The sequence below is a fragment of the Carcharhinus amblyrhynchos genome, chromosome 11, assembly GCF_965287045.1.
Source record: "Carcharhinus amblyrhynchos chromosome 11, sCarAmb.v2.hapA, whole genome shotgun sequence".
Classification (NCBI taxonomy): domain Eukaryota; kingdom Metazoa; phylum Chordata; class Chondrichthyes; order Carcharhiniformes; family Carcharhinidae; genus Carcharhinus; species Carcharhinus amblyrhynchos.
The window spans coordinates 18,380,867-18,394,860 of record NC_137334.1 but is presented as its reverse complement, the minus strand read 5'-3'; the positions used below and the strand labels follow the sequence as shown (position 1 = coordinate 18,394,860).

At 44.1% G+C, this 13,994-nt stretch overlaps 1 protein-coding gene across 1 annotated transcript in view; it reads right to left on the bottom strand.

Annotated features, from left to right (window-relative positions):
- LOC145349945 (disco-interacting protein 2 homolog A-like) overlaps positions 1-13,994 on the bottom strand; it is a 254,103-nt gene that overhangs the window by 128,620 nt on the left and 111,489 nt on the right. Inside the window, exon 3 of the mRNA XM_080198649.1 lies at positions 4,389-4,532. Coding sequence (XP_080054775.1) covers positions 4,389-4,532 — 144 coding nt within the window. The remainder of the gene's footprint in view (positions 1-4,388; positions 4,533-13,994) is intronic.

Below are 13,994 nucleotides of genomic sequence, written 5' to 3'. Positions count from 1 at the left end.
AAGCCAAATTTCCAATACATCCCGCATAGAGAGGTCTTTCATAGAATCATTCCTAAAAAACGTGGCTTGAATTTTAACACTCAATGCCCAGCAGAGATAGTTTCTCCTTATCTGCCCTCCTTAATAACTTAAAAATCTTAATTAAACCAACCCTTAACCTTCTATATTCCAGGAGATATGACTGTAGTTTATATCACCTCGCAAATTAACCTTTGGAGCCCAGATATCATTCTGATAAATCTATGATATACTCTCAAGGCCAATGCTCTCATTTTCCTTCACTGAAACGTGAGAGGGGCTGGGTAAGAGGCTCTTTCGGAGATTTGGTCCAGAATCAATGGACCAAATGGCCTCCTCCTACACTGTAGGGGCTCTGTGGTTCGCTGTTCTCACCAACTCCCTGTCAAATCTGGGACATCACAGAACTCCTACAGTGCAGAAAGTGGTCATCTGGCCCATCAAGTTTCCACTGATCCTGCGAAAAAGCACGTTACCCAGGCTCACCCTATCCCCGTAGCCCCCATGCAATTATCCCACTAATCCCCTAACCTACACATGTTAAACAAAGAACAAAGAACAACCCAGCACGGGAAACAGGCCCTTCGGCCCAACGAGCCCGCGCCGCCGCATCACCCTACACCTATTCTACCCTGCATGTCTACGAATGGAACCCTACTCAGTCAGATTCAGGGAAGAAATAGTGTCAATTTGGTAAAAACCGATTAGCCTAAGAGCACATCTTTGGGGTGTGGGAGGAAACCGGAGGAAACCCACGCAACCACAGGGAGAATGCGCAAACTCCCACAGACACAGGCCCAAATCCATGTGTCTGCACAGCCAGCAGTGCTAGTCACTGAGCTGTTGCGGCGCCCGTCTACCGGTCCAGGATCAAGCACACACACTGACATGAAGTACTAGGCCACTCCTGGACTTCCAAGAGCCTGCCCTTCCGGTGTCTCCCGAGGTTTAACCCTATTTAATAGCCCCTACCATATCCCTCCATTCTCGTTTCACTCATGTGCCTATCTAACTGCATCTTAAACGAGTCCAACGTTCCTGCCTCCACCACCCTACTCGGTAGCGCATTCCAGACCCCCACAACTCTCTGCATAAAGAACCTTCTTCTCACCTCCAAATTATACCTCTCCCCCCTCACCCTTAAATGATGACCTCTCGTGTTCGTACCCAGTCTAGGGAGCAGTCTCTCACTGTTAACTCTATCTATTCCCTTCAGTTTTGGACACTAAGGGACAATTTAACATGGCAAATCCACCAAACCGACACGTTTGGACATGAAGGAGCAATTTAGCATGGCCAATCCACCGAACCTACAAATCTTTGGAAACTATGAGACAATTTAGCAGGGCCAATCCATCTAATTTGCACAACTTTGGACACTAAGATGAAATTTAGCATGGCTGATCAGCTTGACCTGCACATCTTTGGCTTGTGGGAGGACAATGGAGCACCTGGAGGAAACCCACATAGAGACAGGGAGAACGTGCAAACTCCACACAGACAGTGACCCGAGGCTGGAATCATACCCAGGTCCCTGGCGCTGTGAAGCAGCAGTGCCATTGTGCCACCCACCAGAAACCAACTAATTGTGGGGATTTGTCACCCCTAGCAATGTACTATTTTCATTACTGTACTTTGCTTGTGTGAATTTTGGTGACTCACTGTTCCTGCTCCAGTATTACTCCCCTTGGGATTTACAGCACACTGATCTTCACCTCCAGTGGAAACACTGAGCAAAATTGTTATTCAGCATGTCTGCCACTTCGTTATTTTCACTGACTTCACACTTACCAACTTTTATGAGCCCGTGTTGCTCTTCATTACCCTCTTTTGCTGAATATAACTGAAAACACTTGTGTGTTCATTTCAAGAAACTACAAAGGGTTGTGAATGTAGCTCAGTCTGTCACACAAACCAGCCTCCCATCCATTGACACTGTCTACACTTCTTGCTGCTTCAGAAAAACAGCCAGCATAATGAAGGACCCCACACACCCCTCCGGCACCTTCTTCCGTCGGGAAAAAGGTACAAAAGTCTGGGGTCACGTACCAACTTACTCAAGAACAGCTTCTTCCCTGCTGTTGTCAGACTTCTAAATGGACCTAGCTCACATTAAGTTGCTCTTTCTCCACACCCTAGCTATGACTGTAACACTACATTCTGCACTCTCTCCTTTCCTTCTTCCTATGTACTCTACAAGCGGTATGCTTTGTCTGTATAGTGTGCAAGAAACAATACTTTTCACTGTATGTTAACACATGTGACAATAATAAATCAAATCAACACCTTTTACAAATTTTTCCAAACTCTGTCATAGTTCTTGCTCACTGTTTTGTCACCCTTCAACGTCCTTAGTATTTCTTTGAGTCGCCAACATCTGCACGATTCTCTGCATGCTTCTTCTGTATTTTGTTATTGTCTCTTACCTCCAACCTGCCCATGGCTGTATTTTTTGGCAGGTAGAGCTCTGATCCCTTAAGGGATGTAAACTGATTCTGTAACATGTTTTTCAAACAACCTCCCACTGATCTTCTGTTGTCATGTTATCCATTAACAGACTTGGCAGATTACTGTGGAATGCCTCCTTCCCTTAAAGTCAACTGCAACGAATTCCAGGATCTGATTAGCTGTTTCACATTGCTCCCTTTCAAACTGTTTTGAGTATGACCGAGGCACCATTGACCCTCTGCCTGAGCCCCTCAATGCATGCACGCACACCACCCCACACAAGAAAAGGCTAACATGAACAATAAAAAGGGAGAAGTTCCAGGGGACAAGAAGACACAAGCCACAACACAAGGGCAAGGCACCACAAGGGGCAACAAGGATTGGACATGAGATGAATGAAAAGAGGCAGAGCAAGAAGAAAAGTGGAAATGTCCTCTCGCTGTCCAACCCTAAAAACCTTCAATACAAGTATCTCCATGGTCAGGGAAGAAGTAGCACAAAGCATGATCTCGGAGTCACGACCTCGGATTTGGAAGTGAACACTCATCTCCACCAGCCAGAACAATGGAGAATCGCTGCAGACTGACTGAAAGATGTCATGAACATTCATAGAGATAACAGGAGGTCATCCACTTCCACAAGCCTGCTCCGCTACACAAGTAAATTTCGATTGATCTGTGCCTTAACTCCACACACCGGTCCTGGTGTTTTTGGTTAATAAACCAAATCTATCAATTTATAGAATCATACAGTGCAGAAGAGGCCCTTCGGCCCATTGAGTCTGCACCAACACCTTAGAAACACCTTAACTTCCACCTAATCCCTGTCACCACTTGGCCCAATAGAATCATAGAATCAAACTCCGGTTTTGAAATTTTTATTTGATTGGCTCACAACAGTTCAAGGGAGAGAGGTCCTTATTTCCACTATCACTTGTAAGTAGGTGCTTACAACATCTCTCCCTAAAGGCCTAGCCTCATTGTCTGGTTCTCCTTCTAACAATGGCCATTACAATGATTGCAGCCATTGACACAATGACACAAAACACACGTCTCTTTCCTTTAAGGGTTAGCATGTTCTTTGCAGAGGAACACAACAGCGTGGTGGTGAGAGGACTCAGAATCATAGAATCTGTGCAGTGCAGAAAGAGGTCTTCCAGCCCAGTGATATAGGAGCAGAATTAGGCCATTTGGCCCATCAGCTCTCCGAAAGAACATCCCACCAAGGCCCTCCCCTCCGCCCTATCCCCATGACACCGTGCATTTTCACCATCGCTAATCAACGTAACCTACACATCTTTGGACACGGGTGAAGTCTGCTTGTGTGGCAAATCTGTCAGTCAACTCACAATATGGCAAGAATGTCTTTAGTTCCTCCAAAGATGAGAGAGTTCATCTTTCTCTATACCCTAGTTTTAACTGCAACACTACATTCTGCACCCTCTTCTTTCATTCTCTATGAACAGTATGCTTTGTCTGTGTAGCACACAAGAAACAATACTTTTCACTGTACACTAATACATGCAACAACAATAAATCAAATCAAAAGATATAGGACAGAATGTTTAGCAGATCATTTTCTTCTTGTATTGCCCCAACAGAAATGTCACGGGAAGTACTAAAGACCACCTTTCCGAATCCCAGGAAAGGGGAGTACGGAATGGGGAATATCCTGCTAGTTTGTTAATGTAGACCGGATTCACCAGACTATTCTACTTTAATGGTCCAAAGAGTGATTGCTGTAAGAACTGATACAGGACAATTGAGAATAATGGCCTGCGATAGGATTTAGAATGCAAGACACTTTCTCAATGCAAGTAATTCTTGGATCAATAAAACTCCTTGCAACACAGCTTTTTTTGATGGTAAGAGATGCATTCTATGACAACGAAACTCCATCTTCACCTCCACCGCATGACTTACCCGATCGATAGCGTTCATCCCTGGAATTAGAGGCTCGGGATTTGGGCTGCCTGGTCGCTGCCACAAAAGCGACAGAGGAGGAAAATGGCGAAGGCTGGATAGGTCCTGGGAGCCGGGACTCAATTTGAAAAGAAGGGTCTACACCTGCAGGGGGAAAACAGAGGTTTAATCTTCACAACGTCTCTCACGACATCGTCCCTCAGAGATAATTCCCGTTCATTCAGCAGGCTGAAGAATACTTACCACACGGCGACACTGGATTTCAGTTCATTCAGCAGCTAGGGGCTAAAGGCAAGAATGCTACAGAAACCTGAAACTTTCACACTAGTCTTTAGGTGTCCAGATCACCAACAACCCGTCCTGGTCCCCCCACACTGACGTTATAGTTAAGAAAGCCCACCAACACCTCTACTTCCTCAGAAGAACATAAGAAATAGGAGCAGGAGAGGCCATCTAGCCCTTCGAGCTTGCCCCGCCATTCAATAAGATCATGGCTGATCTGTCGTGGCTCAGTTCCACATTCCCGCCCTCTCCCCATAACCCTTAATCCCCTCACTTATCAAAAACCCATCAACCCACGTCTTAAAAATATTTAGCGAGGCGGTCTCCACCACTTCAACGGGCAGAGAATTCCAGAGATTCACCACCCTTTGAGTGAAGAAGTTCCTCCTCAACTCCGTTCTAAACCGTCCCCCCCCCCCCCCTTTACCTTGAGGTTGCGCCCCCTAGTCCTACTGTCCTTTCTGAGCGGGAAGAGTCTCTCCACCTCTATCCTATCCATCCCATTCATCATCTTATACGTCTCAATGAGATCTCCCCTCATTCTTCTAAACTCTAACGAGTACAAGCCTAGTTTATTCAGCCTCTCCTCATAGCTCAACCCCCCTCAACTCCGGAATCAGCCTAGTAAACCTCCTTTGCACTCCCTCCAAGGCCAAAATATCCTTGCATAAGTGCAGCGACCAAAACTGCACACAGTACTCCAGCTGCAGCCTCACTAGTGCCCTATACAGCTGCAGCAAGACCTCCCTACTTTTATGTTCAATCCCCCTCGCTATGAAGGCCAGCATCCCATTCACCTTCCTGACCACCTGCTGCACCTGCAGGCTGGGCTTTTGCGACTCATGCACAAGGACCCCAAGGTCCCTCTGCACCGTCGCCTGCTGCAGTTTTTCGCCACGTAAGTAATAGAAATTTGGCACATCAGCTACGACTCTCACCAACTTTTACAGATGCACTACAGAAAGCATCCTTTCTGGTTATATCTCAGCTTGGTATGGCTCCTGTTCTGCCCCAGACCCCAAGAAACTGCAAAAGGTTGTCAATAGAGACCAATCCATCACTCAAACCAACCTCCCATCCACTGACTCGCTACACTTCCCACTGCCTCAGAAAACAGCCAGCATAATTAAGGACCCTACGCACCCCGGACATTCTCTCTTCCAACTTCTTCAGTCGGGGGATAAAAGATACAAAAGTCTGAGGTCACATTCCAACTGACTCAAGAACAGCTTCTTTGCTGCTGCCATCAGACTTCTGAATGGACCTACCTCGCACTAAGTTGATCTTTTTCGACACCCTAGCTATGACTGTAACACTACATTCTGCACTCTCTCCTTTCCTTCTCAATGAATAGTATGCTTTGTCTGTACAGTGCGCAAGAAACAATGCTTTTCACTGTATGCTAATACATATGACAACAGTAAATCAAATCTAGGCATGACCTTTCTTCCCACCCCAATTTAAATAATTATACTATTTCCACTGTAACAGCAGCACTTCAAGGTGAATGCCACATTCTGTTTGGCTGTGGTGGCAAATGGGAGGTGTAGGTCATTTGGAGACATGAACTGCAAAGCTGGAGTTTCAAGAACAGCATTCAGATCCAATCACCTCTAGCTAAAACTTCACAATAATCAGTATGAGTGACGATAGAGTGGAGGTGAAGGCCTAGTGGTATTAGCACTAGACTGTTAATCCAAAAACTCAGCTAATGTTCTGGGGATCCAGTTCGAATCCTGCCACGACAGATGGTGGAATTTGAATTCAATATAAAATATCTGGAATTAAGAATCTACTAATGACCATGAAATCATTTCCTTCCCCAAAGGAACCAGAAAGATCCTTTAGGGAAGGAAATCTGCTGTCTTTATCCGGTCTGGCCTACATGACTCATGAACCACAACAATGGGCAACTAGGGATGGGCAATAAATGCTGGCCAGCCAGTGACATCCATCTCCCACAAATGACTAAAAAGTTAGACAAAGTCCCCCTCCCTAAATCAGTACGTGTGATGGAGAATCACAATTACACATTGCCCTGCTAGAGTTACGCAAATTTGAATTTCTTTGAACGACTGTCCTAGAATATATCGAGACTCCTTGAAAGTCAAGTTACAGGTGGAGAGTGGTGAAGGCAGCATTTGACATGCTTGGTTTCATTGGTCAGAACACTGAATACAGGAGTTGGGACGTCTTGTTGAAGTTGAACAATGATGTGGAGATGTCAGCATTGGACTGGGGATAAACACAGTAAGACGTCTCACAACATGAGGTTAAAGTCCAACAGACTTATCTGATAGCACAAGCCACTAGCTTTCGGAGTGCTGCTCCTTTGTCAGGCGAGTGGGATTTCAGTTCACAAACAGGGTGCCTGGGCTTGCAAAATCTCACTAACTCTCCTGGCTGGAGACAATATACATCTCTTTAACCTGTGCTTAATCCTCTCTCCACTCACGTTGCCTGTATCTTGAAGACTTGATTACCTGTAAAGACTTGCATTCCAACCATTATTTTGTAAATTGAGTTGTGTCTTTATATGCACTGTTTGTGAACACAAATCCCACTTACCTGACGAAGGAGCAGTGGTTTGTGCTACCAAATTCACCTGGTGTTGTGAGACTTCTTACAAAGTTGTACAAGACATTGGTAAGGCTACACTTGGAATATTGTGTACAGTTTGAACACCCTATTATAGAATGGATATTATTAAATAAGAAAGAGTGCAGAAAATATTTATTACAATGCTACCGGGACTTGATGGTTTGAGCTGTAAGGAGGGGCTGGATAGCTGGGTCTTTTCTCCCTGGAGCACAGGAGGCTTAGGGATGATCTTATAGAGGTCTATAAAACAACGTAGGACATAGATCAGCTTGATAGTCAATACCTTTTCCCAAAGGTAGGGGAGTCTAAAACTAGAGGGCACAGGTTTAAGGTGAGAGTGGAGTGAAACAAAAGGGTCCAGACGGGCAATGTTTTCACACAGAGGATGGTGAGTGTCTGAAACGAGCTGCCAAAGACAGTAGTAGAAGCAAGCACAATTTTGTCTTTTAAGAAACATTCACACAGTTACATGGGTACAATGGGAATAGAGACATACAGGCCAAACGTAGGCAACTCAGATTAGCTTTGTGGTTAAAAACTGGGCAGCATGGACAAGTTGGGCCGAAGGGCCTATTTCCATGCTGTTAACCTCTATGACTCTATCAGTTGAATGCCCCATTATTTTCACAGAAACATCACTGTAGTGTTAACATAAGCTGACTTGTGACAATAAATAAACTTCAAATTAACTTTAACCATTTATTCAAAACCAATTTATAGCACAGATCTTTTCTCCATAAATCCAAAAACTGAACACATCCAAAAGCTGTACCTTTTTTGAACCTCATCGACCTCTAGTGCAGGAAGTTCCATTGTTTGCACTCTGTCCCTTGCAGTTTTTATGAATGTGTCAAAAAGAAACTGATTACTGGCACTCTGTATTTATTATTCAGCAAAACATCTATACTTACAGGCCACTTCATTTATCTTCAACAATAGCTAGCCTAGTTTTAGGCTATTGCAAACTGAGTTTGTACATACTATGTCCAAAAATCAAAATGATCTGAAATCCGAAATGCGTATAGCCCCGAGAGTTTCGGATTCAGGGTGCTCAACCTGTAATGCATTGACAATTGATTGGTGCATGTCAACTCCTCTCAACTGGAGAATGAAGTCCTCTCCAATTGACATTAGCTGTACTCCCAATGTTCAATGTGAAATTTGGGGCGAGTGTTACAATTTAGCATTTGCATTGGGAAAAGCACTCCACAGTCAAGACAAAACTACGAGCAAAATCCTCAACCTACATTTCAAAGATCAATCGCAATATTAAATGGGTCAGAAAACAGTTGATTGCATGCTTGTTTCCTGGTGCAAGATAGTAATCAGTAACTTTGAGTGTTAGCCTACCTAAGGCGGCATGGCGGTTAGCACTGCTGCCTCACAGTGCCAGGGACCCAGGTTTGATTCCCGGCTTGGGTCACTGCGCGGAGTCTGTATGTTCTCCCCACGTCTGCATGGGTTTCCTCCAAGTGCTCCGTTTCCTCCCACAGTCGGAGAGACACGCTGGTTTGGTGTATTGGTCGTGCTAAATTCTCCTTCGATGTACCCGAACAGGCGCCGGACTGTGGCGACTGAGGGATTTTCACAATAACCTCATTGCAGTTGACAGTTGCATTGGACAGTTTTCAGAATGTACCATCAGACAAGTATGAATCTCTAGGCAACAGGAGAATTTAGTTCCGAACATACTCCACCAGATTTGCACGAAATGCCCAATACACACTAAACATGATGTATGAGACATGAACTGGAGTTTTCAAGAATCACATGCGCGGTTAAAAAGTGTTGACCGAGTGTTTTCACAAAGAAAATCTGCATTTATAAAGTGTTTTATATCAAACATCTCAAATGCTCCACATACATTTTCTGGAGTGCTAGAAGTATTAAGATGACAATCTTCCATTAGCCACATCCCACACACAGTAATGATGTAAATTATCAGTTCATCTTTATGATGACACTGGTTGAGGGAAAAGAAGGTGGCACATTAGCATAGTCGTTAGCACTGCTGCCTCTCAGCGCCAGGGACCCGGGTGCGATACCCGGCTTGGCTCACTGTCTGCATGGAGTTTGCAAGTTCTCCCTGTGTCTGCATTGGTTTCCTCCGGGTGCTCTGGTTCCCTCCCACAGTCGGAAAGACGTGCTGGTTAGGGTGCATTGACCCAAACAGGTGCCAGAATGTGAAGACTAGGGGAATTTCACAGTAACTTCATTGCAGTGTTAATGTAAACCTTACTTGTGACTAATAAATAAACTTTAAAAAATAACCTACCCTCAATACTGAACTCAAATATTATAAATTACGACTCAAATCCTCATGTGGCTCTCAATCCACATACATACGAGAGTCGAGTTATATGCCAAGCTGAACTGACAGGTTTTAAATGTAAAAAAAAGTTACGCTGCCCTGATTGAGGTCATTGATTGAGTTGATGGTGTCAGTTTAATAAAACCTCACTGACTGGAGTTTAAAAAAATTGAATACAACTGTGAAGACACAAATAGAATCAAAATGTCCCTCTCTACGTAATTATAAGCCAGGAAATCTGTAAAAATATTATACGAAGCACAAAATATTTATTAGGTTTAGGTTTACATCAGAGGATTTAATTAAATGAATATAACTCTTAGTCTTAGAATTTAGCTGTATAAAATTTAGACTGTACAAATCAAGTGTGGTAAACACAAATAGCAATTGTGAAACAAACAGCAGAAATGTTACCATTCGTACATCAACTGAAGCAACAGAATTCAACTGAAATATATCAACTGAATGATATTACTTCATCAAGCCATCTCCACATTTTTTTTTGTTTTTTTATTCCAATTCAATCAAATCAAGTCCAATTTAGAGTCTCAACAAGTTGAGACATTCCCGATCCAAGCTGACAAGACAGGGCTCTCACCTCCTGTCTTGGGCTTGATCTACATGATCCAAGCTGATTGGAGTAGGCACAGCTCCCCCTCCAAGCTTTGATCTCATTTGCCTCTTAGCCAAAAGGCCTCGATGCTGCTTTTAAAAATTGCTTCAAAGCTAAAATGTAACCTAATGACTTCAACCAAGCACCGAATAACCAGAATCACAACAGTGCAGAATGAAGCCAATCAGCCCATTAAGTCTCCATCGACTCACGAACAGAGCCACTCACCCACACATTATCCATGTAACCCCACATATTTACTCCATTAACTTATCTAACCTATACACCTCGGGACACAAAGAGGCAAGTCAGCATGACCATTTCAACTGACCTGCACATCTTTCAGACTGAGGGGAAAAACCAGAGCACCCGGAGGACATCTACACAGACACGGGGGAGAGCATGCAGACTCCACACAGTCACCTCAGCTGGGAATTGAACCCGGGTCCCTGGCTCTGTGGGGCAGCAGTGCTAACCACTGTGCCGCACACTTTCCCTTGCAATTCAAGTCTTGCCTAGGCCATGCCCTTGCCTTCTTGTTCCACATTGATTTATTGGAACTTCATCTCTTCTCCCTTTCACATGCCCTGAATCGTGTACTTTTCAAATACCCTGCCACTACTTTTCTCCCAGTTGTACACACTATCTACTTTCAATGCATGACTGCACTTGCTCCAATCAGTCACATGCATTCACTCCCAAAGCTCACATTTGTATTCACTCCAAACACCCTGCAAGAGGTTTTGAGTTACTCTCATGAACGGCTGTTGACAGCAGCAAAATCAGCAAAGAGAATGTCGCTCTACAGCACAGCAGCCATGAGAAACCATCTCGCTATCACACTTCCCTGGGGCAGCCCAGCGTAAATATTCCAAGGACAAGTGTCTATTTATCACTGCTCAAGGTCCAACTCCTGTGGGAAAGCTTAACCACCTTGTCCATGCTAACAAAGCTCAACTAGCTTTGAGCTTTTAAAAGAGTGACCACCAGATCCACGCACAGAAAACATTTCTATCACAGTGCTGCTACACAAGTTGGGCCTATTATTCGAGGGGTTTCGAATTCTTGTTCAGGAAGTTAATCTGAGTTGTGCACGCTCGCAAAGCACTGCACAGGAGAATGATTCAATTCTGGCAAAGCATCACTGACTTATCTGAAGTATAGTCTGAAAAAAAGAACAGGACTGAGTTCTTTACTGTTATTTACTGTACAAAAGAGGAACTCTCAGCCCGATACTTGGCCATTTATGTAATCTGGACAAGCAAAGTAATCTCATGAAGAGTAAATTGTTGCTTTACATTCTTGCGAATGTCGGGATATAGTGCAAGGAGAAAGCTTTGATGTGTGACTTTTTCAGCACTAAACATAAGGAAGATTCTGATTCATGACCTACATGAGTTAAGCAAGAATTAAGTTCCACAATTTCAGGATTGTGAGAAGAGCCTTGCCCTAGCCAGGGCAAAATATTCAGATATTTGATTTATTACTGTCACATGTAGGGTGGCATGGTGATACAGTGGTTAGCACTGCTATCTTACAGCGCCAGGGACCTGGGTTCAATTCCCAGCTTGGGTTACTGTCGGTGCTGAGTCTGCACATTCTTCCCGTGTCCCCTCGGTACTCCAGTTTCCTCTCACACTCCCAAGATGTGCGGGTTAGGTGGATGGCCATGCTAAAATTGCCCCTTAGTGTCAGGGGGACTAGCTAGGGTAAAACGCATGGCGTTATGTGGAGAGAGCATGGATGGGATTGTGGTCAGTGCAGACTTGATGGGTCGAATGATGTCCTTCTGCACTGTAGGATTCTGTGTACTGGGTTACAGTGAAAAGTATAGTTTCTTGTGCACTAGGCAGACAAAGCATACCTTTCATAGATTACATATGAGACAAGGCGAGGAGAGAGTGCAAAACATAAGAGCATGGAACAAGAGTTAAAAGATCGAATTAGAGGGTATGCCGGGAACAGCTCACAAGACATTGCCTCGCTCCAGAGCCATCTTGCATGACTTCTGTATTTTTCAGTGTCACAAGTAGGCTCACATTAACACTGCAATGACATTACTGTGAAAATCCCCCAGTTTCTACACTAGATTCACCTGTTTGGGGACACTGAGGAAGAATTTAGCATGGCCAATGCACCTAATCAGCATGTCTTTTGGACTGTGGAGGAAATTGGGGCACCCAGAGGAAACCCAAGCAGACACCAGGGAGAATGTGCAGACTCCATACAGACAGTGACCCGAAGCTGGAATTGAATTTGGATCCCTGGCGCTGTGAGGTAGCAGTGCTAACCACTCTGCCACAGTAAATGCAAGCTGGAGCGGGGATGGGGCCAGTTTTAATTTTTACTCCATTCTTGAAGTTTAAAAGCTAATACTCAGAGTGGGCCAGGCAGACATGACTCCATCTCCTGGCTTGCTCCAAAATCTAAATTTGAACTGAATCCAATTCATGATCCCTACAAGAGAGGCAAACAAGATCCAAGCTGACAAGAAAGGGCATTACATCCATCTTGGGCTTGATCTGGGTGGCACTGTGGTTAGCACTGCTGCCTCACAGCGCCAGGGACCCCGGTTCGATTCCCAGCTTGGGTCACTGTCTGTGCAGAGACTGTGCATTCTCCCTGTGTCTGTGTGGGTTTCCTCCAGGTACTCCGGTTTCTTCCCATGCTCCAAAGATGTGCAGGTTAGATGGATTGGCCATGCCAAATTGTGTTTTAGTGTCCCAGGATGTATAGGTTAGAGGGATTAGCTGGGTAAATGTGTGGGGTTGTGGGGACAGGGTCTGGGATGGGCTTGTTGTCAGTGTAGACTCAAATGGGCCAAATGGCTTCTTTTTGCACTGTAGGGATTCTTTGTGTTTCTGATGCTTGATCTCAGCCAAAAAGCCATTTAGGATTGACATGAGTTAAATAGAGTATGGGTCAATTTGCAATTAACCAAAGGATCAATATTCTCAGAGGGAGATTAATTAAATCTGGAAAAAAAAAGTAGGGGTGGCAGAAGGAGATTAGAGTAGGCAATTTGGTGTATGGCTATTAAGAAGATGTGAGGTTAAACATAACAGGAAAGTTTACAAGAAGAAACCAGGATGGAGAGGCGAGAAAAAGGGAAAATACTTTCAAAGCAAGGAAACCCAAAGTTAAATGTGTTCAATGTGCAGAACGCAAGAAACAAAACTGAGAAACTGGAGGCATGACAAAAATAGAAACTATGACAAAATCAATAACAAATACAAGTTGCAGCTGGGTCAGGGCTGGATTGGAAGTTCAATGAACTGGATATAAAAACTTCAGGAAGTTAAGGCACCAAAATGCTCAGGGTCTGAACAAATGGTTCAAATAGAAACTGGATTCAGATCCAGGGTAACAAAGGATTTGTCTCATTACTGGGAATATATGTTATCGATCGATAGTAAAGGCAAGATGAAATTTGCGGATAAAGAAAGTTGTGCATTAATGACTAACTGCAGCATGTTTTAGCAATCTAACAATAGACTGGGAAAAGTCTGCGCTGAGAAATGGTGCAGTTATCTTCTTATGTTCTTATGTTCAGTACATTTCAAGTCAATGTGTTGCTTCAAGCGGCAGACTTTGTTTATTCAGCCGCATTCTTGTCTCTGATTCACCATGTTGAAGGTTCATGTCTTACTCGAGAAGTATAGGCTGGCATTTCAACACAGTGAGAAGTCTCACAACACCAGGTTAAAGTCCAGCAGGTTTATTTGGTAGCAAATGCCACTAGCTTTCAGAGCGCTGCTCCTTCATCAGGTGAGTGAGAGTTCTGTTCATAAACAGGGCA